The sequence below is a fragment of the Oryctolagus cuniculus genome, chromosome 8 (assembly GCF_051225735.1).
Source record: "Oryctolagus cuniculus isolate XC-2025 breed Fujian yellow rabbit chromosome 8, ASM5122573v1, whole genome shotgun sequence".
NCBI lineage: Eukaryota > Metazoa > Chordata > Mammalia > Lagomorpha > Leporidae > Oryctolagus > Oryctolagus cuniculus.
The window spans coordinates 14,077,715-14,104,195 of record NC_142874.1 but is presented as its reverse complement, the minus strand read 5'-3'; the positions used below and the strand labels follow the sequence as shown (position 1 = coordinate 14,104,195).

The following is a 26,481-nucleotide window of genomic DNA, read 5'->3' as shown; positions in this document are numbered from 1 at the left end:
GGGCTCTGGGTGGAGTCTGCTCTTGTACAGCAACATTACAGCGATGGGAAAGAGTTCTTCAAGGGAAGGAGAAGCTGACTTGAAATGAAACCCTGGATTGCAACTATGGGATGCTAGCTCAGTGATCACAGGAGTCACTGAACTGACAGGAGTCTCAGTATCCACCATCGAAAGTGGAGGTCATTAAACCTCAGAGTGCTCCTGTAGCTTGAAGTGCTATTCAAATGGAAAAAGCATTATGATCAGATTATGTCACACTGAAGAGACTGGGCATGTGAATGGAATGCTCTGGGCTCACTTTAGGGGGGAAATCCATACCACTGTACTTCACAGAGGCTGCAGAATTGTCAGATGTCAAATAAATACCTAGAAAATTATTTTAGTGCTATGATGTGCTGAAGGATGTCAAAGCACCTAGTGTTTGGTGACTAATGTTTTATATCCTTTCTGCTACATCATTAATGTATTTGAAATCCAAAGTGAAAAAGATCTGCAGTCGCAAACATACATGGGCTTATAATTTACTAGCATTCAAAACAGCTGGGGAGTGATTGACTACATGGAAAATAAAACTGACCATTTATATGACTGGGTCCTGTGCCGGCAGCACCTGTAATACCTTGCTCATGAATATTTTCATTATCCCGAGAGTAAACCCTAATCTCTAGTAAGCAGCCACACGCTATTCTCCACCACCCCCAGATCCTACACCATGTCATAACTATCCATTCATCAGGTCATGAACATGTAATTTGTTGCTAACTTCTGGCTCTAATGAACAACACTGCTAGGAACATTTGTGCCCAAAAGTCAGAGTTAGGAACAAACTGAGTGTATGTATGTTTACACTTTTCTTGGACCTATATTCCACAGTGGAATTGCTCAGTCCTGCTCAGTCGTCCTACATTGAACTCACGGAAGCAACAGGTTTTTCTGCAGGGGCTGCCACATTTCCTATTTCTACCAGCGAGAGCTCACCCACGCGGCATTTCTATGCCTTCTCAGGACATGCTTCCACAGCAAAGTGGACATTTCCTTGGCTTTCCACCTTCATATGGACTTGAACACCACGGGTTACTTATGCCAATTTGCATAAGAGTGATAACAGCCAACAGCAAATGTACTCGGTGCTGGGCATTGTTGTAAATGTGTTGTATGTGTTTACATAGCTTCACAGCCAATATAGCCTATGTCCACCTCGTGCCCACGCTTCTCCCTCATTCAAAAAACTGTCTAGTGGAACTCCTCATCAAAGGCACCACAAATAGGCAGCTTCCTATCACCTGCAAGATTAAGAAGACATTAAGCAATAGAATCTGAGAACCTAGGGAGAAAATTTGTCATGGCAAAGAAGACATGCAGACAGTGGTACAAGCATGGCTTTGTTCTCAGTAATATTTGCAAGCAGTTCCATCACAGAACTGAGTTGATTAACAGTTTGGATATATCTCCATTGTATCAACTTCAATATGACCTGACAGACCTGGAGGGAGTGAGGAGAGGAGGAGAGCAAAAAAGAGCACCAAGCACCTGGGATGAACTGTCTATGTGGAAAACACACAGGACATTGGGTTTGTGCCTGTTCAGAGCAGCAGGCAGAGGTTGCAAGGTACCTGCGTACACAAAAACAGACACACAAGATGTCTAGGAAATGGAGCCCCGTTTCCTTTCCTCATACCAGCCTCAAAGTGGGCCTTGGAAAACTCACCCACATCGCATGAATCAAATCTTTGTTTCAGGTGGCCGTATCACTGAAGACACCAAATAGCAATTCTAGCAACCCAGGATATAATTTAATTTGTATATCAAGTATTATTTCTTTAGGTCATTACTTTGGGAGAATAAAAGGACTTTTTCAAGCTGAATTGATCTACTCTACTAGTTGAAACACACAAAAGCCTAGACCTAGAGGCTGGAGGATATTGGAGAGGGGCCCCAGAGCCTTGCTCTCTCAAATCTATTTTTATTAATCCAAAATACCCACTCCCCAAGTAGCTCATGGAGCCCTTGGAAAACCATTGCTTCAGACCAAAGCAAATCATTCCAACAGTTCCCATTTCATTCTCTCCACACATATTGGCACATAAAAACCTCTTGGGGAAAATATGTGTCATACAAGTGCCATGGCTGGAAGTCAAAGCATGAGGCAGCAGATTATTATAGGGTCAAATTAAAATGCTTACCAATCCCCCCCCCCCCAAAAAAAAACAAGTTTGGAAGAAAATTTAGGTGCATTTCTCTATCTTTGCTAGAAAAGGCAATAAGGGTTATATCCTTCTATATCAAAGTAAAATTACAAGACTCAGCAGTGATACTTACAAGAACTTGGCCCTATAATTCGCCATGGGCCAGCCAATATTCAGGCACCTGGAGGCACTGGTATCACCTTCCTCAACAATGCATTTGGAAATCCATATTTCATTGACAGGGATGACATATTTGTAGTAAATATTTTTGCTGTACCTAAAAAGATCATCAAGCAAGATGTTTTTTTCTTAAATGTAATGAGAGCACATCCTCTCCTGAGCAAACCCCAATCCTCCATGTTCCATAACCAAGAAAAGCTCACATCCATCTATTCCCTCTCAGTGCACAGCACAGGCAAGAGTCAGGTGGACCTGGACAAAATCATGTGCTCAGTGAAGGCTGGCCCACAAGGGGCCCACACACACAAGATTAACGGCAGCCAGTGGCAACAGGTGGACTGGTCTGTTTCTGAATGCTGACTATGGACTTGAGGCCATACTCTGTATTTTAAAGGTGTTACATCTTAAGAGAATCACTCACTTTCTGGTCATGCACATCTGATTGACTTCAACAGAGTGGCTGAGGGGTTGAACAAAGATTAAATCATGGATGAATTATTTATAAAATTTTCTTCTTCACAGAGATAGACTATACATACATAATCTCGGAATAACCTTAGTTTCAGATATTACAAATACCTTTGAATCTTAATTCTTATACAAATTTTGCATCTTGAAAGCTGGGATGGTGAATGTCTGGTCCCTGGGCTGTACAAAGCCTGTGAAGTCACTGAGGCTGGCACTGCCAAGGCAACTAACTGCAAGCTGGATTCAAAATTCAATAAATCCATAACAGGCTAAATTTTTAAGTTGATGATTTTCTCCAGCCCGTGAAAGGTGCTATAAATATTCAAAATGATCCTGGCGGGGTGGGGGGACCCTCTCCACTCCTTCTCTAAAGACAGCTTCTTTCAAATTTCCTTTTTTTTTTTTTTTTTTTTTTTAAAGGCAGAGTTAGACAGTGAGAGAGAGAAAAAGGTCTTCCTTCCGTTGGTTCATCCCCAAAATGGCTGCTATGGCCGGTGCTCTGCCAATCCGAAGCCAGGAGCAGGTGCTTCTTCCTGGTCTTCCATGCGGGTGCAGGGCCCAAGCACCCGGGCCGTCCTCCACTGCCTTCCCGGGCCACAGCAGAGAGCTGGACTGGAAGAGGAGCAACCAGGACAGAATTGGGTGCCCCAACCGGGACTAGAACCCGGGGTGCCGGCGCCGCCGGCGGAGGATTAGCCAGATGAGCCATGACACCAGCTCAAATTTCCTTCTTAAGATTTGGTTCAGATCATCTGCCCCACAGATTCTGGCTTAAAAAAATACTGTGTCCTACAGACTGCAGCCAAAATAAAAGCACAAAACAAAATGTACCTTAGTCCAAGTGCTCAACGTCTTATCCATAAGGGAAGAAAACACCTCCCATTTTTTTCTGCAGAGAGCACAAGGTGACAATATCGCAGCTTCAGCAGTGATATTGCTCAGTACTGGTTTGGTCCACCCCACTTTCGCCCTCTGGCATGCTGCCTTGTTCATTTACAAATCTAACTCTCAGGTGAGTGGTAGACGTGAAGAGCTCTAAGCCTTAAGGAGGATGTTCAGGGATTTGGCCACAGGGCTCCCTATGATTTAAAGCGATTGAAATGAAACTGTCATAAAATCTGCCATGGGATCCAAAAGAATACAAAGTGTTGAGGCAGCTGGGTGAGAGCCGGTACTATAATAAAGAGATCTAGTTTTAAACATGGGCTCACAGGACCAGCGCTGTGGCACAGTGGGTAAAGCCCTGGCCTGCTGAAGCACCGGAATCCCATATGGACGCCAGTTCTACTTCCGGCTGCTACTCTTCCAATCCAGCTCTCTGCTATGGCCTGAGATAGCAGTAGAAGATGGCCCAAGTCCTTGGGCCCCTGCACCCATGTGGGAGACCCGGAAGAAGCTCCTGGCTCCTGGCTTCAGATCGGCACAACTCTGGTTGTTGCGGCCATCTACGGAGTGAACCAATGGAGGGAAGACCTCTCTCTCTGTCTCTACATCTCTCTCTAACTGACTTTCAAATAAATAAAATAAATCTTAAAAAAAAAAAAATCATGGACCCATGACTACTGTGGTGACCTTGAGGCAGCCACTGGGGCTCTCTTAGCATCAGAGCCTGTTGGAAAACAAGAATACAGACCCATCTCAGATAGTGAAAGCAAGGATTAGGCAAGAGGAGGTACAAGATATCCTGAACACACAGATTGCGCTTAACACACCCCTGATCCAACATACCTCATATGATTGTCACTAAGATGAGACTGCATTTTATAAAACTGGGCCTGAGTCTTGCTTCTCTGCTCTAGGACAGGGCAGAACTGGAAGCCAAGGGGAGGGCAGCACTGGCAACTTTTATTTTTCTTTACTCACTTCCTGGTGAGATTTTGTTTGTGGAACTAGTCTTTGTCTTATATAATATTTCATAAATTATGAAAACACAGGTGGAGCAGATAAGCAGATGTCCAGATCAATCTATTCCTGCCTACTCCTTCCCTGCACACGTGTATTAAGCAGTTGCCTTATTCCAGGCTGTGTACTGGTTGCATTTGTGTTCAAGGCTGACAGTGGGAGTGACCACTTGTGTCTATCTCCAACCGGCACACCAAATCTGCCTCCTGTACCTTTTGCTTTCACTGTCCCTCCCAAGTTGGGGCCCTTGGTATCAGTGATCTGGGTTATCATCTCCAGGACATAGTCTCCCTCCTATATTGCTGCCAGCTCTCCAATCCATTATCTCCCAGCAGCCACAATGATATACTACAATATTTACCTGATATGGCCATTTCCATAAGGAAACCCCTTCAAAGGCATTTCTCAACCCCTTACTGGGATCTGTCAAGATCCTCTGTGACCAGAACCCTGAGCACTTATTCAGTCTCACCTCTGACCTGGTCAATTACAATGAGCTCCAGAAACATCAGCCTTGCTGAAGCCCTGCTCCCAAAGGGTCAAGCTGCATACACGATGGCCTGCAGTCCCCTCAGCCAGGCAAATCGGGACACCCAGTCTATAGAACAGGTGGCTGCTTCTCACACCAGAGGAATGGTTTCAATGTTGCATCTCACAGAGGCACCCTAGTGGGACTCTTCTCTGACACTCTCCACATGGCACTGTTTATTTCCTACTATCAGATGCACATTATTACAATCTTCAATTGTCTCTTTCTTAGTTTGATCATCTCTAGGCAAGACTCAAGAAAGAAGAATCCTGGGACCAGCACTGTGGTGTAGCAGGTAGAGCCACTGCCTGCAGTGCCAGCATGCCATGTGGGTGCCAGTTCAAGTCCCGGCTGCTCAACATCCAATACAGCTCTCTGCTATGGCCTGGGAAAGCATTAGAAGATGGCCCAAGTCCTTGGGCGCCTGTACCCATGTGGAAGATCTGGAAGAAGCTCCTGGATCCTGGATCCTGGCTTCAAACTGGTGCAGCTTCGGCATTTGCTGCCATCTGGAGAGTGAACCAGCGGATGGAAGACTGTCTCTGTCTCTCTCTGTGTCTCTCTCTCCCCCGCCCTTCTCTTTCTCTCACTGCCTCTACCTCTCTCTAACTCTTCCTTTAAAATAAATAAATAAATGTTCAAAGAGAGAGAGAGAGAGAGAGAGAGGAACCCTGTCTCTCCCATTCTTGATTCCACTGTCTACAGGGGCACAATACAGAATAAAACTTCCATGACTACTTGTTTAATAAGTGAAGAATGAAATCACTGGCAAAAACAAAGTAAAAACATGCTACTTGCTGAGAAAGAGTGCATGAAAATGAATTTTGTTAGAGACAATATATTTCACGATGATCAGGACAGCATGCAGCATATGCACCTACCGAATGTTCGAGATTTTCAGTACGTCCTTGTACAAAAAAGCCTGATGCTTTGTTTTCTTATTACCCGTTCTTAACTTTATCGGACCGTGCACCAGTAGTCTTCGTTCACGTCCCTTTGAAGCACTTGCATCCTCTGAAGTCCCAGCCTCTTGAAAATCATCGTCCCTGCTCAACAGCAAACACCAAAGAGTAGCTAGTCAATGGTCACAGACTAGTTTGATGCCGGTCATTAGGAGTGACACATGATAAAACTGTCATCTCAATTCCTCAGACAAGGCTCTCCAACTACAGATGCCAATGGGGTTTCAGGTTTTACAGGTCTCAAAGAGCAGGTGGCACTGAGAGAGCTGGACAGGGAACACATCCAAGGGAGAACCTAGGGCAAGTATCGTCTTACAGGCGTGCCAAAGAAGACAGCCGCTCAGACCAAGAGGTGTCAGGTAAGTGGAGAACTGAGAGGATAACAAGAAGGGAGCCATCGCTCCCATCAAACGCTATGGAAGGTAAGGCAGGTGGTTACTGAGGACTCATCATTGGACTTACTAACACGGAGGTCTTGGTAACCATGGACAACTGCTGGTGGAATGATGGAAGGGATGTTTTCCACAAAGTCTGTGGTACACAGAGGGTTCTAAAACAACCCATCCAAAAGCCACACACCCTAATGATTGCAGCCTATGACTGTGCTATCTGCAAAAAGAGACTGTGAAGACAGAATGAATGTGATGAACCTTCAAATAGGGAGAGTACATTCCCTAGTTTAGGAGGCCTAAACTAACCCCCAAGAGGTCCCCAAATCAGAGATTATCATCTACACTGACTCAGGACATGGCACAGAAGGGGAAGCCAGAAAGAGTTGAAGGGCAAGGGAGAATGAATCTGTCATATGGGCAGGAGCTACACAGAAACATGAGACTAGATGTAGTCAGCCCCCAGGTGACAGCTGGAGGAGGAAGGTACCTCAACTACAAGTAAGGGGATTCAAACAATGTTCTGAATTAGCTCAGAAGCAGATCCTAGCCCAGAGCAATCTCCCAACATGTGGACCAAGCTTAGAGGACCCTATGAAGTGGACCCAGAGAATCCCAAATAAACCTGTGCCCTACAGGTCCGTAACAAGGAATTCCTGTGGTTTTCAATCTCTCCGTTTCTGGTCATTGTTGTACCTCTATTATTTTAACAAAAAGAATGTTGCTTCCTGAGACTAGGTGCCATTGCCATAAGCATCTAAAAATTGGAATGCGGATTTGCAATCAGCAATAACACGTCTGAGGAGCATGAGAAAGAAAAAGCTGAAATTCTGTGGAATACACAGTTAGCAGAAATGTGCATATGAAAGATTCTGCTGGTGTGCACTTGGCAGTATTGAGGATCAAAAGTCTGTGAGAGCATTTCAGGCATGGAAAGCCAAGACACTGTGGCAAAAACATAGTCTACACGAACGATCTCTGTAGACCCCAGTGGAAAAAAGTGGCAATCAAAGAAGAGTGCACTTATCTCTAAAGGGAAGAGAGAACTTCCACTTTGCTTATGGCCTTGTCCATAGGGGAAAAAAACGCTATAATCCAAAAGTTTTCCTTTTGAAATCTGTATTTATGAAATAAACGTTTTCTATTAAAAAAGGCTTCCATAGCCTAGACAGCTCATTTCAAGAGCCTCGGGTGGTCACTGACGTCATCCATGAGAGTGTTCATTGTTAAATTAACAGCAGAATTGGAATCCCCTGGTACGAGTACTCAAACAATATATTTCACTTTGTGTTTTTATGGGGGTGCAAACTGTTGAAATCTTTACTTAATGTATACTAAACTGATCCTCTGTAAAAAAAAAAAAAAAAATTATCAACTCCCAACTTGACTCTCACTGGGATTAAACATGACAATAGGTCTGATCTGATTTCATCATCATTTAAAAAATATCATCTATTATTTTTCACTTTATGTTTCTGTGTGAGAGCAAACTGTTGAAATCCTTACTTAATGTATACTAAGCTGATCTTCTGTATATTAAGATAATCGAAAATGAATCTTGATGTGAATGGAAGGGGAGAGGGAGTGGGAAAGGGGAGGGTAGTGGGTGGGAGGGACGGTATGTGGGGGAAGCCATTGTAATCCATAAATCGTACTTTGGAAATTTATATTCATTAAATAAAAGTTAAAAAAAAATTAACAGCAGAAGTCACTGTGCACTGACTCCCCATGCAGGACCTCTGTCCTCAATGAGTTGTATTGAGAGTTAACTGTAAAACCAGTTTTCAAACAGTTTGTGTATGTGCATATGTGTGCGTGTGTGTATGTGTGAAAATTGTTGACATCTTTCCTTAATATAGAGTTGGTCTTCTATGTACAAAGTCAATTGAAAATGAATCTTAATGGAGAATAGAACTGGGAAGGGGAGACTGAGGGGGATGAGGCATGGGAGTGTGGGTGGGAGGACTGATATAGTGAGAAGAATAACTATACTCCTAAAGTTGCACTTATGAAAATTTGTATCCCTTAATAGATAGATTTTAAGAATAAAAAAAGAAAGTACTGAAGATTATTGAAAATTTCAGAGTCTGACTGTTTCTAACTGGCTGTGTATGAAAGGGAGCATGTATCATAAAAGAGAACATGTAATCTGGAACAATAGTATCAATCTGCCTGGTTTTAGTGCAAGTTAAAGTAAAATATCGAAAGCAATCTTCAACTGTGAAGTTCTCCATACATATCTGCTGCTAATTCATTCTAAGTAAAAGCAACAGGCATGTCTTCTGCCTTTTCAAAGGAAAATTAAATCACATACCCCTGATATTCTAAAGCAGTTTACATCTCTAAAGAGTATTTCCATTCAACTACCACACTGCCCTCTGGAAAGAACACTAAGATGGACACCACAGCTGTCACTCACCAAGCTCTTAAAACATGGTTTCAGAAGAGGGAACACAAGGCAATTTTCAGCCTATCACATGTAAAACAAAATGACACAGCGATTGGTAAAGAAGTCATTGTAACGTGGTCCCCTGTTAGCATGACAATTTACATAATAGGGATACATTGATTCCCACTTAGTAAAATGCTTCCTATCTTATCTAAATTAGTGTTCAAATTGGGAGGCGAGGGGAGAGAAGTGCTAGACAACATGAAATAATGCTGGACACATCCACAAACATTTCTTAACATCACCCAGGCTTAGATATAACTGGTTGAGTTGGGACCATGTACCAATGGGGCTCTGTGGCCATAATAGGTAAAACCAGTTAGACTGAGCAGAACACAAAACTCTTTCATAAACAGGACAGCCTCTTTCGAGATCTTTTCAGAGAAAACTCTTTGCCATGAAGCCAAGGAAGTGTCTCCCCTGACAGTACAAAGCCTGCTCTTTTGAGCTCAGTAGCACTAAACCAAAGAACAAAAGTAGCTTCTCATGAAACCAGCACCAAAGTCAGGAATTACTTCCTCTGTTTTAAGGAAAACAGGACAGAACTCCTCCTGGGGTGACCAGTCTGCTTAAATGATCACAAGTAGTACAGGAAAAGGCTACCTTGCGCTGGGGACTGGCGGATGACTTCCAGAAGCTCTGACAACATTACTTTCCATGTGTTACAACTCTAGACTCTGTCGACACTATTCAACAGAGACCATGAACAAGTCCCTGAAGACTGTGGGTTCCGCAGTAGTCAAGATCACCCATCATTGTGATGTCAAGGTTCTAAGGCTCATGCCATAACTGACAAACTCTCAAACTGATATAGTGGTTTTCTAGATTTTGGCACCATCATTCAATTCTTCAAAATTAAACTGAGATGATGGTTCATTTGCATGCAGTTGTAAGAAACACAGAGAGATTTCAGCAACCTTCCCTCCAGTTTGCCCAAGCGGCAATATATTTCAAAGCTATAGTGCAATATTATTTCTTTGCATATTTTAGTATAATTATATAATATTTTATACAAAAATAATATGTACAACATTAAAATGAATACATGATTCACCCATTTTCTGTTCTTGTAGCAAAACCCCTTAGGCTAGGTAATGTGTCAAAGAAAGAAGTTTACTTGTCTGACGGTTTTGGAGGTTGAAAAGTCCAAGAGCATGGGGCCCCACTGACTCAGCCTCTTTTCCTGGCTTATAGACAACCATCTTCACACTGTGTCCTTGCATGGCACACAAAGAGAAGGAGGTAAGGGCTTCAACAGGAGAACTGGGTGGGTGGGGGAAGAACTCTGACCATAGCAGTCTATTTTCACTTCTGTCATTGAACACTGACCTTTCGGCCCTACATACCAAATGGAGAGATAGTATCAATGTGATGCTGTGTCAATTATAAGGTTATTTTAACATATCACAAACACAAAATTCTTTTATTCAATTTCCCCCCTTAAGTGTTTAAATGGGTGATCTCTCACATCACACATAAGGGTGTTAATTGTGAAATTAACAACAGGAGTCACTGTGCATTAACTTCCCATGCAGGACCTCTGTCCTCAAATTGTTGGATTATGAGAGTTAATAGTAAAACTTGTTTGCAAAGATTTACTTCATTTTAATGTATTAAGTGGAGGATGTTATCTATGTCTCATAAGCTATAGTAATGTCTAAGTGCTCACAAAGGATGCACTATGCTTGGGTTCTTCAAAGTTGCTTTTCTCAAATATATATACATACATACATACATATATAAATTAAACCTCTAAAAAAGTAAATGGTGATGAACTATCTACACAGGAAAGAAGGTTTTGTAGCAACACTGGCAGGAGGGCTGCAACCAAACTAAGTAGTTTTTGAACCCCCCCTCCTTCAGCATTCGCCATGTAGAGGGTGCTGGTAAAAGGAGTTATTCTAGAAGAGTCTCAGTGTCTCCACCTGCACAACAGAGATGATAGTGCACCTCAAAGGATTGCTGCAACTATAAAATGGGATAACAGTATAGAAAATTTAGCAAGCTAACTCACAGAATAATTCTTGCTTAATACCAAGGCTGCTTAGAAAAGACAGGGAGACATTATTTTCCAAAATAGTGAACACTATCATGGATGTTTGTCCATGGCCAAAGAGAAAGGAGGGAGAATATGTCACGCAATCAAATCCACTGAGCAACGACAAAACGTCAAGCTTCTTGCAAGGTAGTTTATATATAGCCTCCCCTTGCCTCAACATCAGCTTCTGGGGTAAAAATTAGTAATTCCATTTGACAGGTGGAGAAACTGAAGCTCAGTGAAGTTGTGTGACTGGGGGCCAGATACCTAACAGTTGGTAAAGTGAGAACTCTCTAAGTCCTAAATCACACAGTGTTTCCATAGCTAAGCAGTGCCCCCCACCCCCAAGACAAGGGGAAAATATCCTTGGTATTATATACATATGCATGTATATATATTTTGCAGAATCATCTTCCTGGCATGTACCCGGGGCCTCAGTATCTTCTGCAGCTGGATTTGGTGAGCCCTCACACCCATTCATCCTTCACCCTCACAGGGCTGCTTCTGGACCCCTCGGCCTCTGTGGGCAGCTTGTTGATAACTCACAGGCAGCCAGTCTGTATTAGTGCCCAGATATGCTTTTAGTTGCCTGTTACCTTAGGCAGCCAGCCACACCTTGGCATCAGACAGGCTGGGAATAGCAGTCAATACCAAGAAAAGGTTATAATCAATGACTCTCCAGATGTCTACTTGTGCTGGCAGTTATGAGCCCTTGGGAGAACCCTTACACTCCCCATATGTTCTGGTCTCCCTCCTGAATCCCTGTAATTATCCTTTCTCATGTTGGTCCTCTGAACACCCTCATCTTTGCCTCCACCAAGGGAAACATCCTCAGTAGCTGATATCAAGCACCTGCTCCAGTGTTCCTTGCTGCCCTCTGCTGGCAAGAATAGGAAGTCATATTTTACCTCTCAGGACCATGGCACAGGGCAGGTACTTCATTGAGATGAGTCAATTCTGGAACACCAAATTGGAAGTGCTGTCACAAAACTAAGTCCATAAAATGAATACTATTTGAGAACATTTTTGAACAAATCAAAACCATTGTAAAATATCTAAGTGCACCCTGAAATGCTGCTTCTAGCTGCATCTGTCCTCTATCTTTTCATTCAAGGCAGAGTTCCAACATCACAGTGGAAAATCAGGCTCCCAATATTAATCATCATTCCCATAGTTTATAGAAATGAGCAAAAGAAATCACAAAATGGAGGATAAAGCGATAAAGCATATCCTACTCAGCCTTCCTAAAGAAACGATTAATGGTGATGATAATATACACATTAAATCAGATCTCCTAGTTCCCATGTCTGTTTCTCAAGTTGATTGAAACAGAGTAGAGGGGGATAGGATAATACGGTAAACACAAATTAAACACACAATTTGGCTACAAAAATGCATAAAGGAATGAGAGAAGAAAATCATGATGGAAGAAATGTAGTGATGCTATGACTATAATACCCTGGGCTCATAAACTACTCAAGGCAATGTCTCACGAAAAAGATTTTCTCACAATACTGCCTATTGAAACAGTGCTGAGGGAGTAGGGTGTTAGTTACTCCATTCCTTATGTCTTCATAGAGTAGACTGGCAATTGGATACACAAATATTGTAACTGCCTGGTCTTCACTTCTCCAACTTGGAATGAGATGTACATAGCATTCTATTCTTCTTGCAGCTAAGCTTGTGTGCTGATGCAGGGGACCCTCTCCTGTCACCTCACCTCTGGGAGGCAAGGGCAGATGGTAAAATAGTAGGGTCTTTGGAATTGGGACTGGAGATAGATTATGGATGTTTGAGTTTTGGCAAACTACTTCATATTTCCGCATCTCAGTTCTTATATCTGTAAAAAGAAGATAATGACTTTCAAAGTGTTGTGATGAAGTGTGAGATAAAGCATGGAATAAGATAATTCAATCCCTGATGCCTGCCTGACCCACAAACAGCACTCCAGAAACCCTGGAAGTATTCTCTCAGTGTCTAGATAGGGTTTCTCTGCCGCTCTGCTGGATGGTTCCCGCTCTGGGGCTCGCTGGGTATCAGAAGAGCTGCTTTATCACAAAGAAATACACACCTACCTCTTGGCTTCCAGCAAGTATATCCATATGCAGACAGTTTTCAAGGGTGTTTGAGATAGTATTCTTGCATGGACTTAGATTAGGGGTTGTCCAGTTTATACTTGCAGGGTTTTGGGTACACAGATAATATTCTAAGACAACACAGATTCAGAACGGGTGTTTGGCTCAGCAGTTAAGATGCCAGCATCTTCTACCACAGTGCCAGTATCAAGTCCCAGATCAACTGCCCATTCCACCTTACTACATATACTCCTTCTAGGAGGCAGGACTGCTGGCTCAAGTGCCTGGATCCCTGCCACCAATGTGGGACACCTGAGCTGAGTTCTTTAAACCTGGCATCAGCCTGATCTACCCCCTCACTACTCCAGGAACTTGAGCAAAGAACCAGCAAATGGAAGAACTCTACTTGTTACCCTCTCTGTCTTTCAAACACAGAACATGAATGACAACTGAAAAAAAAGATTTTGATCTGGTTAAGTCCCTTTGTGGAGACAAGTTGCATAGCAAAGGGCACAAATAAACATAGATGAAAATGTATTTCATACAAATAACTGAAAATACACCATGTTTCTCTTATTTAAAAATAGATCCAATGATAGAGGACAAAAATAGGTAACATGGTAACAAAAGTTGACTTGGGTTATCAGAAGGTCAACTCATTTTCCTACCTAGATGGTTTATTATGATCTTATTGCTGGGTCACAAGGTTTTGGCCAGACTGGAACACAATTGTCAACACTCATAGACACAAGGTAGCTTTTCTATGTACACTTTAAAAACAGGCACCAGCAAATACTGCTGGCTTTCAGTGATGCAGAATGGAAGGATCCCTACTGTTCCAATTTTACAAAATATAAATAAAAAATCTGAAAGAGAGAGGAGAGTATCCATTCTACAGTTATTCCAACATAAATGCTTATTATAGTGATAGTGAACAAAATTACTTGAAATACAATTTCAGATATTTCACAGATTATTTACAAGTAATCAAAACAGAATTCCTCAAATTCCTCAAGGACTCTCTGGATCTGATGCATATTTGAATACTTTTCTGAGTAGATAGAAAATTCAGTTTCACACCAGTCACAGATCTTACCTGATGGATTCTTTAAGCAAAGAAAGATTAAGATAAAGGCTTCTGTCTTCTGTTTCCTTCCATTCTTTAGTCAATCATCTAATAGTGGAACACCTGAGGAAAGTGTAAATAGAAATCACACAATCAGACATGGGTAAATTTTGAAAGCATGTGAAGGGAATCTCCTGTGTCCTGGACACTCAATTGCTCAAAGGATGCAAAAGGTGAAAAGAAAATGGTTCAGAAACACTTTATTGGATGTGCTGTTGGGAAGCCACAGGATGAACTTCCTTGGCTGGGGAATGAAGGGAGGGACCATGGAAATGTCAAACTACAGCACAACTGGGATACCCATCGAGCCCACAGTTCAGCTTCCTCAGTAATGCATGACATTAAATGAAATTACTCAAATAAAGAACCTAGAAACAACAAAGCAGTGTGTTACTCAGTGTGTTAATATTCTTGAATTGAGAAATCCCCCATGTGAACTTCCTACTCGAAAAGCTGAATATCACAGTCTTAGTGAGCTTGAAGAAATTCATCTTAATTTAAACCTGACAGCATTAGTCACACCTGGTTGGGAATTTAGGCGTTACAGCGTAGCATTCTACCACCATTCTGTTCTTTCACATACAAGACATGGGGAAAATATTAAACACTACAATTGAAATGAAATTGCAAATGGAAGCAGAAGGGAAAAATGTCTCTGTGGGAATATGTACCCTATGATGCTAATGGTCTCTGAGCCTATATTTTAAAACAGGGTCGTGATAATGATCAGAAGAAGCTTCACTGCATTCTAATTATAAAGGCAGCTTCCGTTCAGCACGTATGTTTATATAGTGAGAAAATGATTAACAAGACAGGTGTGGAACCCTTGTTCTACTATGAGCCTTTTTATACACTCTAAGCAAAATACTACATTTTTAAAAACCTTCCTGCCCAAGTTTTCAGATCAAAATTCTCCCAGATAATACCTCAAAGAAATGGCAAGCTGTGGTTTAGAAAAATATGGAATTGACATAAATTTGGAGAAATCTCCAACGTGAGATGGTATGGATGAAAACAAATCATGATATTTTTCAAGAGAGCTTAAACTTGAAAGAAATCAACAACTCTCTGAGCTGGGGGAGTCTTCAATAGTGGTGCCCAAGAGTAAATTGTGATCTGTTACAAGGCTGGCAAATGACAACTACTGGGTCAAAAACAGGTCAAATACTTAACGTTACCCATGGTCATTCACTCACACAATATTGTCTCTGACAGTTTCAGGCTACAAGGTAAAGTTTCGGCCTACCCAAGTAAAGTGAAAGATAACAACATGTAAAGATTCTTTTTCTTGTCAGTCCTCCCCCCAAAATAGTTAACGATTTACACTGTACTAGATATTATAATGTCATCCAGAGTTGGTCTAGAGTATGCAGGAATATATGACCAGATGAAATGGAAGTAATATACCATTATACATAAGGAATGTGAGTATCTTTGGAATTTATTATCCACAGGTGAGTGCAACCGATCCTCAAGGACCAGAGAGACAACTGTACTCTCTGGCTTGGCCATGAGACATGGCAAATATGGAAACGTTGGCGAAAGGTAGTGTGAATGATTCTGAGTTAATCTTAAGAGTCCAGGGTAGCCACTAGCCCTCCAATGGCAGAATGAGAACTGTGAAAGAGACCCACTCTAGCTATCTACAAATTTGCATGAGAAACAAAACACTCATTGAGTCAGCCTGGTGTCACAGTGGGTTAAGCCACCATTTGTGATGCCCAAGTCAAAATGGTGGTACAAGTCCCAGCTGCTCTGCTTCCAATCCAGCTCCCTGCAAACGTACCTGTGAGACTGATGGATCATGCCCCAAGCTCTTGGGCTCATTGCTACCCATGTGGGAGACCCGGGGGTAGATCCATGATCCTTTTTTTCAGCCTGGCCCAGACCTAGCTGTTGCAGGCATTTGGAGGAGGGAACAGATTTTTGATATCTCTATCTATCTACCCATCTACCTACCTCTCTTTCTCTATCCCCTCCGTGTGTGCATATATGTGTATATGTATGCATATGTGCATCACTCGGACTTTCAAAAAGTAAACAGACAGAACAAAAAATACTTACTGTTGATATTCTCTGTTTGAATGTAGCAAAATCCAAATTTCATGGGTGAGTATACTCTGCTTAAGCTTTCCCATAGAGGCTGGCTTCTCAGATTGACAACACTAGGAAAAGCATCTCACTCAAAGTTCAGGTGTGGTTTAAGTCTCAACTTCTGATGTTGATGGGCTCAACTGCAACAGGTGTTCATTCCTCTACCTATGATAAGAAAAACTGAGTGATAGCTAATCCAGACCAGTGGCCCACCACACTCTTAGAATGCTGCATTTTCTGTGTAGAGCAATGTGTGGATGTCAGCCGTGACTCCTCAGCGTTTGGTTTAAATGTCTTCTACATAAGGGAAGCCTCCCAGCACAGGAGGTTGAGACAAGTTTGCTTGATGTTGCAGTGGATTAGTCCACCACCACTTGTGATGCCACACTCCATATTGGAATGCTGATTTGAGATCCAGCTGCCCTTCTATCTAGCCCCTTACTAGAGAACCTAGAAAAGCAATGGACTATGGTCCAAGGACTTGGGCCCCTAGCTACTTACGTGGGAAGCCCTGCCGTAGTTCTAGGATCTTGATCTGACTTGGTCCAGTGCTGTCTATTGTAGATATTTGGGTAGTGAACCACTGGTTTTGAGGTATACATATCTCTCTCTCTCTCTCTCTCTCTCTCTCTCCATCCCTCTCTCTCCCTCTGTCCTTAGTCATTCTAAATTTCAACTAAATAAATAAAATAGGTCATTGAAAACCCCACAAGAGTGTACAGCAACACATAGATGATATAAAGCTCTAAGAATTTGTGCTAAAGATGCTAGCTGACAGGGAATGAACAAAATGCATGTCAACCTTTAAAAATGTCATTTCACAGAATGCCTAGTGAAACACCTCATGATGTGAAAAGGCATACAGAGCTTTCATTGCCACTTTTCCTGAAATGATCAAGCTCACTAACGTCAATAGCTCCCTTACTTCATAACGATTTTCAGGGTCCACACATTTGCAATGAGAACCCAGAAGCTGCCCTTGCTCTCAGGTTTTCAGCCTTTCCTGTCATTCCTTTTGCTACCTTTCTGAACCCAGTTTGGGCTGTTTTAAAGGTGAATGGCTCAGCTAAAGCAAAACCGGTGCTACAGAAGGAGCTGGAAACAACAGACTGGTTGCCATCTCCTACTACTGAGACCAACATTTCATTCTAGGGCATTACTTTCTGGACTTCACTTCTAGATGCACTACTATAATTAATCATATATGTAGTAATAATAAGATCATTGCTTTGCCAAATATAGACAGGAAAGACTGACATTTAAAGTGTCATGGAGTGTTTTGGGGAAGATCTCATTATTGCCATTGTTTACCAAATTGACATATAATGTTTCAGGCAGTCTCTGCTTTCTAGAAGAATTTTTTAACATATTTCATAAAAAGACTACCAGAATTTTTATCTCCATGTTTTACTAAAACACCATGCCTGCTTTCCTTCTGAATCCACGTTTCAAGTGTTAGAGGTACTGAACAGCCCTAGAGTTCAACTGAATGTTTCAGTCTTAACAGAGCTCACTGAGGCTATTTGGAAACCTAGATGTCTGACTGCTCCTAATCAACGCTACTTCCATTTGTGTATGAGTAATTCCCTTATCAGCAAACTCCATTTGTTGGGTGATCTGTTCTAGCCCCCTGAAATCCCACTAGGTAATTCCAACAACTCTCAGGTTATGGTGTTTCATAAAAGCATTCCTGTAACCATCATTACATATTGATATCTATTTGTTTAGCACTATGAGATGAAGGAATGCAAGAGATTCCCCTCTATTCTTAAAAAGCACACAATTGGATTAGAACCGTAATCTTGGTTAATACCATAATTATTTGGCTATAATTACGGTTAAACCACAATCTTGCATAATTACAAACAGAAAAAGATGCATAATTAAATGAACCAGTTTGCTTACTGCATGATCCTCAGTCACGTATTTTCCTCTTTTCAGATCTCAAGTTCCAGAGAGGCCAGGACCTTGCTGAATTCGTCCTGGCACTTGGCACACAGTATTCTGCACATTCACAGATGCTCAATAAGTCATTTTTGATGAATGGATGTGCATTTGCTTAATAAAGGTGAAGATTAAATGAGTTACATACATGAAGACCTTAGGACAACATCTATTATTAAGACATTAATATAGTAAAATATTGGCCGGCGCTGTGGCTCAAAAGGCTAATCCTCCGCCTGCGGCGCCGGCACACCAGGTTCTAGTCCCAGTCTGGGCGCTGGATTCTGTCCCGGTTGCTCCTCTTCCAGGCCAGCTCTCTGCTGTGGCCCAGGAAGGCAGTGGAGGATGGCCCGGGTGCTTGGGCCCTGCACCCGCATGGGAGACCAGGAGAAGCACCTGGCTCCTGGCTTCGGATCAGCGCAGTGCAGCGGCCGCAGCAGCCACTGGAGGGTGAACCAACAGTAAAGGAAAACCCTTCTCTCTCTCTCTCTCTCTCTCTCTCTCCCTCTCACTGTCCACTCTGCCTGTTAAAAAAAAATTGAAAAAATAAAATATAAAAAAAATTATAGTAAAATATTATCAAATGGATAAGATTTAGAATAGAGATTAGAATAGACATTCTAAAATTTATTTTAAAGTGACCTTGGAAAAAATAGGTGATAACAGAAAGAATACACCTTATGACACTATTGATGAAGGCAATGTATTAAGCATGGTGTTTAAATACATAAAGACTAAAGGTGTATAATAGCACTGCAATCCAACATTTGTTAAGCAAAACCCAAATAATATTTTTTATTTCAAAATAATGCATACTTTAAAACTGTTGTTAGGAGAGGAAGGGGGATGTAAATTAACACTTATCTAATCAACTGAAAGTATCTTCGGAGTTATTCAAAGACTCCCGAAGTAACTAAGAGGAATGCTCTGATTTCATAGCAAAGTATGTCTAGAATGATGCTCAACAGTATAATGTTCATAGAAGCATGAGCATTCTCCACCCAGGGTGACTGAGACCTTCAGAAGTTTACACAATATATTGGGAATTGCATACATTTAAATGAAGTATGAGTATCATAACGATACATGTCAATCTAGGAAAGCATCTGCAATCATCCTTTATAGGTAAAAATGTGTCTGAACAATTGATTAAATGGGCCATCTAGTATACCACGCGTATATGAATAGTTAAGTTCAAAATCCAATGCTATAGACTAAAAGCAATTATGTTAAAAGTATCCTACCTAGATAAATAAATGACAGACTCACTAGCCTTTCTAGCCATGATGACTCTCCAGGTGAACTCACCTCAAGCAAAGGAGCTCCTCCATCTCTCTACAGAAATGAACAGGAAATGCAAGAAGCAGCACCTGCTGCAGAGACCCAATTCCCACTTCACGGATGTCAAGTGCCCAGGATGCTGTAAGATAACCACGGACTTTAGCCATGTGCAAATTGTAGTTTTGTGTGTTGGCTGCTGCACTGTCCTCTGCCAGTCTAAAGGAGACAAAGCAATGTTTACAGAAGAAAATTCATATCTCATAAAACATACCTGAGAAACAAATGGTACTTCATATGAATCTAATTCCAAATAATTAGGACTCATGTGGTAATAAAAGGAAATTTAGGAGGAAATTACCAAAGTAGGATACTCTTATTCCTGCCAAACCGTTCATCATCATAGTCTGATCACACTCAATATCAAAGTGCCATCTTTCAAGGACCCCAACCACTTTTTTTTTGGACAGGCAGAGTTAAACAGTCAAAGAGACACAGAGAAAGGTCTTCCTTTACTGTTGGTTCACCCCCCAAATGGCTGCTACGGCTGGTGCGCCGCGTCGATCCGAAGCCAGGATCAGGTGCTTCCTCCTGGTCTCCCACGTGGGTGCAGGGCCCAAGCACTTGGGCCATCCTCCACTGCCTTCCCGGGCCACAGCAGAGAGTTGGACTGGACTGGCGCCCCAACCAGGACTAGAACCCGGGTGCTGGTGCTGCAGGCAGAGGATTAGATAGTGAGCCATGGCACCAGCCTGACCCCAACCACTTTTAATATATGAGGTGACTCCCACCAGTTCCTGAGCCGAATACTTTGATAACCAATCCATAACACACAGCAACATATTCCTTTACATTGTTCAATTATCTCTAATTTTTGAAATCTATAGGGAAAGAAAGTGGTTTTCCATCTGCAGGATCACTCTCCAAATGCCCACAGCAGCTGTGGCTACACTTGGCCAAGTTCAGAAGCCTGGATCTCCAGCCAAGTCTCCTGGGAGGGTGGCAGAGTCCAAGTATTTGAATCAACAATGGATGCCTCTCAGAATGCGCATTAGCAGCAAACTGCATTAGAAGCAGAGGCAGAGGCAGGACTGAACACAGGTACTCTGTGTTCACTCTTCTCATGCCCCACATTCCACCATCAGCACATTTCCACCACTGTTATTTTGTATCTCCTTTCAAAAGCAAGAGAACTTGCCCCATACATGGTCAAGCTCTGGTTTTCACATTCACAGTACTTGGTCTTGGGTTCCAAGATGGCGGAGTAGCCCAGGAGAAGATGGCTTTAAAAAAAGTGGACAGAGTATAGTCTCAGAGACGAGTTAGGGAGAAAACAGCAAAGGAAACACTACCAAAATTAAAGGGACATGGTGGACATACATAGATGGTGTGGGTGCCCAGGCTCAGGTCTCCAGCAGCAGAGCCTACACACCAGCATTGGAAAGGGGGTGGGGGTGAGACCAGACTGCAGCAGCCCAAGCCAGTGGCAAAAATAGCTGCAAGAAGAACCTAGAGGGAACCCAGCTTGGAACCCCATGGGGGATAGTGTACCGGCTAAACTAGAGGAGGGAAATGAAAAAGGACAATCACTTTACAATGGCATCCTGTAACAAGCTAATAGAGCAGGTGCCATTAGGGACATTTATAACAGCTGTGCCAGCTTGTGTCCATGCCCAGCAACTAGTTGAGTGCAGACCCTGACTGGTGGGGAGAACTAACAGGGGGATAGGAGCCTGTGACTATGTGAGGCTTCTGTACTGGGACTGTGAAAAAAACTGAGGGAGTGTGGGAGGGAGCATGGCTGGGACTCTGGGCACTCACACTGGGAGACTCCACACGCTCAGGGCTTCCTGGTTACCTGGAGAGAGACATCGCTGGAGAATCTGAACTTACACTGAGGACTGCACAGATCCTTTGTGTGCTCCTTGGGACAGAGTGGATGAATATTATAGCCACTGGGGCTAGCGCTGAGGTACTGGACTCCATTAAGGAGAGGAGCTCAGCTGAGCAGAAAAACTTTCCCTTCTGATAAAAAAGAGAGAGCGAGATTTATCATGCCCAACCTGGGTGTGTCAACATAGGCATGCCCTCAACCCTGGAGAACTGAACAGAGCTCTCCGGCCACATCCACTACAAGCCTCTATAGAGATTCAAAAGCAGACATTCCACTTATCTACACAGTCACAGTACAAATATAAAACACACCAGAGCAAAAAAGGAAAAAAAAAAAAAAGAACAATGAGTATCTCCACAAATGCCAAACAACAAATGCAGCAATTCAAGAAACAAGAAGGAGGAAGACAACATGAAGTCCCCAAAAGAACACAATGCTTCCATGCTAGATTGTGAAGATGATGAGATGGAAGAAATGCAAGAAACGGAGCTCAAAAAATTGATCATAAGATTACACAGAAATAATCAGAAGCAAACGCACAAACTACTGAAATCCATACAGCATATGAAAGGAAATTTCTCCCATGAAATTGAGATCAGAAGGAGAAATCCAAACGAAATGAAGAATTCAACAGAACAAATACAAAAATGCAACTGAGAGCCTTAACAATAGAATTGGTGAAGCAGAAGAAAGACTATAAGACTTAGAAGACAAAGCACAGGAAAGAATACAGTCAAACCAAAGACAAGAAGAGGAAATTAGAAACCTAAAAAACACGGTTGGGAATATACAGGATACTATAAACACACACACACACACACACACACACACACACACATTTGGGTTCTAGGAGTTCCTGAAGGCATGGAGAGAGAGAAAGGATTAGAAAGCCTTTTTAGGGAAATATTAACAGAAACCTCCCTAGTCTGGAGAGATAAAAAGACATCCAAGTACAGGGAACACACAGGAAATCTAATAGACATGGCCAAAAAATACCCTCACCACAACACACTGTAATCAAACTCACCACAGTAAAACCTAAAGAGAAGATTCTAAAACATGCATGAGAGAAACGCCAGATTACTTTCAGAGAATCTCCAGTTAGACTCACAGCAGACATCTCATCAGAAACCCTACAAGCTAGGAGAGAATGGTGAAACTTAGTCCAAGTCTTAAGAGAAAAAAACTGTCATCCCAGAATATTATACCCTGCAAAAAGATCTCATTTATGAATGAAAATGAAATAAAGACCTTCCCTAACAAAGAGAAATTAAAACAATCTGTTGCCACCTGTCCAGCCCAACAAAAAATGCTTAAGGATGAGTCGCACACAGAAACACTGTCATCACTATGAAAGAAGGTGAAGGAAGGAAATCAATCAGTGAAAGCTCAAAGAAAATTCAAACTAAAAAATGGGAATGTTTTTGGAAAAACGGCAGGAAAAAGTGATTACATATCAATAGTCACCTTGAATATAAATGGCCTCAACTCCCCCATTAAAAGGCACAGACTGGCTGAATGGATTTAAAAAAACATCTATTTGCTGCCTACAAGATTCACATCTCATCAAGAAAGATGCATGCAGACTGAAAGTGTAAGGGTGGAAAAAGATATGCCATGCCAACAGAATCCAAAAGGAGGTAGTGTAGCCATCCTAATATTAGACAAAATAGACTTTAACACAAAAACTGTTGAAAGAGACAAAGGATAGGCTTGGTGCTGTGGCACAGTGGGTTAACACCCTGGTCTGAAGCGCCAGCATCCCATATGGACACCGGTTTGAAACCTCGCTGCTCCACTTCCAATCCAGCTCTCTGCTATGGCCTGGGAAAGCAGGAGAAAGGTGGCCCAAGTCCATCAGCGCAGCTCCAGTCATTGTAGCCAATTGGGGAGTGAACCAGCAGATGGAAGACTGACTGACCGCTCTCTCCCGATCTCTCTCTCTCTCTCTCTCCCGATCTCTCTCTCTCTGCCTCTGCCTCTATGTAACTCTTTCAAATAAATCAATCTTTTTTCTTTTTTAAAAACTTTTATTTTTAAATATAAATATAAATTCTGAAAGCACAACTTTTGGATTATAGCGGCTTTCCCCCCCATAACCTTCCTCCCATCTCCCACTCCCTCTCCTATCCCATTCTTCATCAAGATTCATTTTCAATTATTTTTATGTACAGAAGGTCAACTTGGTATATACTAAGATTTCAACAGTTTGCACCTACACAGATACACAATGTATATAGTACTGTTTGAAGATTAGTTTTACCATTAATTTGCATAGTACAACATATTAGGGACAGAGATCCTACATGGGGAGCAAGTGTACAGTGACTCCTGTTGTTGATATAACAATTGACACTCTTATTTATGACACTAGTCTTGTTTATGTGGTCCCTTTGACATTTAATCCTATCTTTTTGATCAATTATGAACTGCAACTGATCACTTTGGCTAGTAAGATGGCATTGGTACATGCCACCTTGATGGGACTGATTTGGAATCCCATGGAACATTTCTAGCTCTACCATTGGGGTAAGTCCGAGAGAACATGTGCCAAACTATACATCTCTTCCCTCTCTTATTCCCACTCTTATATTTAACAGGGATCACTTTTCAGTTAAATTTAAACACCTAAGAATATTCGTGTGTAAATGAAAGAGTTCAACCAATAGTATTAAGTAGAAAAAAAATACTAAAGGGAATAAAACAGTAAGTTTTTCCTTGACAGTCAGGACAAGCACTGATCGAGTCATTGTTTCTCATAGTGTCCATTTCACTTCTACAGATTTCCTTTTAGATGCTAAGTTAGTTGTCACTGCTCAGGGAGAACATATGATATTTGTCCCTTTGGGACTGGCTTATTTCACTAAGTATGGTGTTTTCCAGATTCCTCCATTCTGTTTCAAATGACCAAATTTCATTTTTTACTGCTGTATAGTATTCTATAGAGTACATATTCCATATTTCTTTAGCCAGTCTACTGTTGATGGGCATTTAGGATGATTCCATGTTTTAGCTATTGTGAATTGAGCTGCAATAAACACTGAAGTGCAGACAGATCTTTTATCAAATAAATAAATCTTTAAGGGGGGGCACTGTGTAATGATTAGGGGAATCAATTCAACAGGAACATGTAACTACTATAAATATATATGCACCTAATCACAGGGCAACTGGCTATTTAAAAGAAATGTTAAAGGATTTAAAGGGAGACTTAGACTCCAGTGCAATAGTAATGGGGAACTTCACTACTCCACTTTAAGCAATGGACAGATCAACCAGAAAGAACATCAACAGGAGAAGAGCAGATTTAATCGACGCTATACACCAAATGGACCTAACAGAGATCTAGAAAACTTTTCGCCCTACAGTCGCAGAATACACATTCTTATCAGCAGTGCATGAAACTTTCTCTAGGACTGACCACATATGAGGCCATAAAGGAAGTTTTAGCAAATTCCAAAAAAATCAAAATCATACCATGCGTCTTCTAAGACCACAATGGAATGAAGCTGGAAATCAGCAACTCAGGAATCTCTAGAGCATATACAAACATGGAGACTGAACAACATGCTCCTGAATGAACAGTGGGTCAAACAACAAGTCAACAGAGAAATCAAAAAATTTCTGGAAACAAAGGAAGACAACAACATAACATATCAAAACTTATGGGATATAGCAAAACAGTGTTAAAAACAAAGTTTATAGCAATAGCTGCCGAAATCACAAAACTGGAAAAGCACCAAATAAATGAGCTACGTGCATCTCAAGGATCTGGAAAAAACAACAGTAAACCAAACCCAAAACTAGTAGGAAACAAGAAAAAAATTAGAGGAGAAATCAACAAAATTGAATTAAAAAATATAAAAGATCAGCAAAACGAAGAGCTAATTTCTTTAAAAAAAAATAAACAAAACTGACACACCATTGCCCAACTAACCAAAAAAAAAAAGACCCAATTCAATAAAATTAGAGATGAAAAAGGAAATGGACAACACACACCACAGAAATAAAACAAAATCCTCAGAAATGACTACAAAGAGCTGTATACCAACAAACTGGGAAATGTAGAAGAAATTCCTAGACACATATAAGCTACCTAAATTGAGGCATGAAGACATAGGAAACTTAAACAGACTCGTAACCAAGACAGAAGTTGAATCATTAATAAAGGCCCTCCCCACAAAGAAAAGCCCAGGACTGGATGGCTGCACTGCTGAATAAAACTACCAGACATTTAAAGAAGAATTCACTGCAATTCTTCTGAAGCTATTCAAAACAGTTGAGAGGGAATCCTCCCAAATTCATTCTACAAAACCAGCACCACCTTAATTCCTAAACCTGAAAAAGATGCAACAGAGAAAGAGAATTACAGGCCAACTTCCCTGAAAAACATACATGCAAAAATCCTCAACAACTTCTAGCCAATTGAATCCAACATCAGAAAGATCACTCACCCAGAACAACTGGGATTTATCCCTGGTATGCAGGGATGGCTTAACATTCACAAATCAATCCATGTGATACATCACATTAGAAAAATGCTGACAAAAACCGTATGACTATCTCAATAGATGCAGAGAAAGCATCTCATAAAATACAACAGCCATTCATGACGAAAACTCTAAGCAAATTGGGCAAAACTTGGAAGCATTCCCACTGAGATACAGTACCAGACAGGGATGGCCACTCTCACCACTGCTACTCAATATAGTCCTGGAAGTTTCAGCCAGAGCCTTAAGGCAAGAAAAAGAAATCAAACGGATACCAATTAGAAAAGAGGAAATCAAAATTTCCTAGCTACAGATGACATCATTCTATACGTAGGGGATTCAAAAAAATGCCACCAAGACTCTACTGGAACTTATAGGAGAGTTTGGTAAAGTAGCAGGATATAAATTCAACACACAAAAATCAACAGCCTTTGTATACACAAACAATGCCAGCTGAGAAAGAACTTCTAAGATCGA

General features: G+C 41.6%; 1 protein-coding gene across 12 annotated transcripts in view; it reads right to left on the bottom strand.

Moving 5' to 3' along the window:
* The window catches only part of LOC149124834 (rho GTPase-activating protein 20-like), a 73,537-nt gene that overhangs the window by 8,945 nt on the left and 38,111 nt on the right, over window positions 1-26,481 (bottom strand). For 5 of the 12 annotated variants that reach the window (XM_089301943.1, XM_089301951.1, XM_089301953.1 and 2 more), the window contains 8 exons: window positions 19,651-19,839; window positions 18,304-18,456; window positions 16,369-16,563; window positions 14,275-14,367; window positions 12,824-12,943; window positions 12,012-12,060; window positions 6,147-6,311; window positions 2,320-2,463 (listed from right to left, as the gene is read on the bottom strand). In XM_089301943.1, the coding sequence (XP_089158069.1) occupies window positions 2,320-2,463; window positions 6,147-6,311; window positions 12,012-12,060; window positions 12,824-12,929 (464 nt within the window). In that variant the 5' untranslated portion in view covers window positions 12,930-12,943; window positions 14,275-14,367; window positions 16,369-16,563; window positions 18,304-18,456; window positions 19,651-19,839. Of the gene's footprint in view, window positions 1-2,319; window positions 2,464-6,146; window positions 6,312-12,011; window positions 12,061-12,823; window positions 12,944-14,274; window positions 14,368-16,368; window positions 16,579-18,303; window positions 18,457-19,650; window positions 19,840-20,147; window positions 23,465-26,481 lie in introns of those variants that run through there. The other 7 variants (XM_089301946.1, XM_089301947.1, XM_089301948.1 and 4 more) reach the window with 5 other exon arrangements.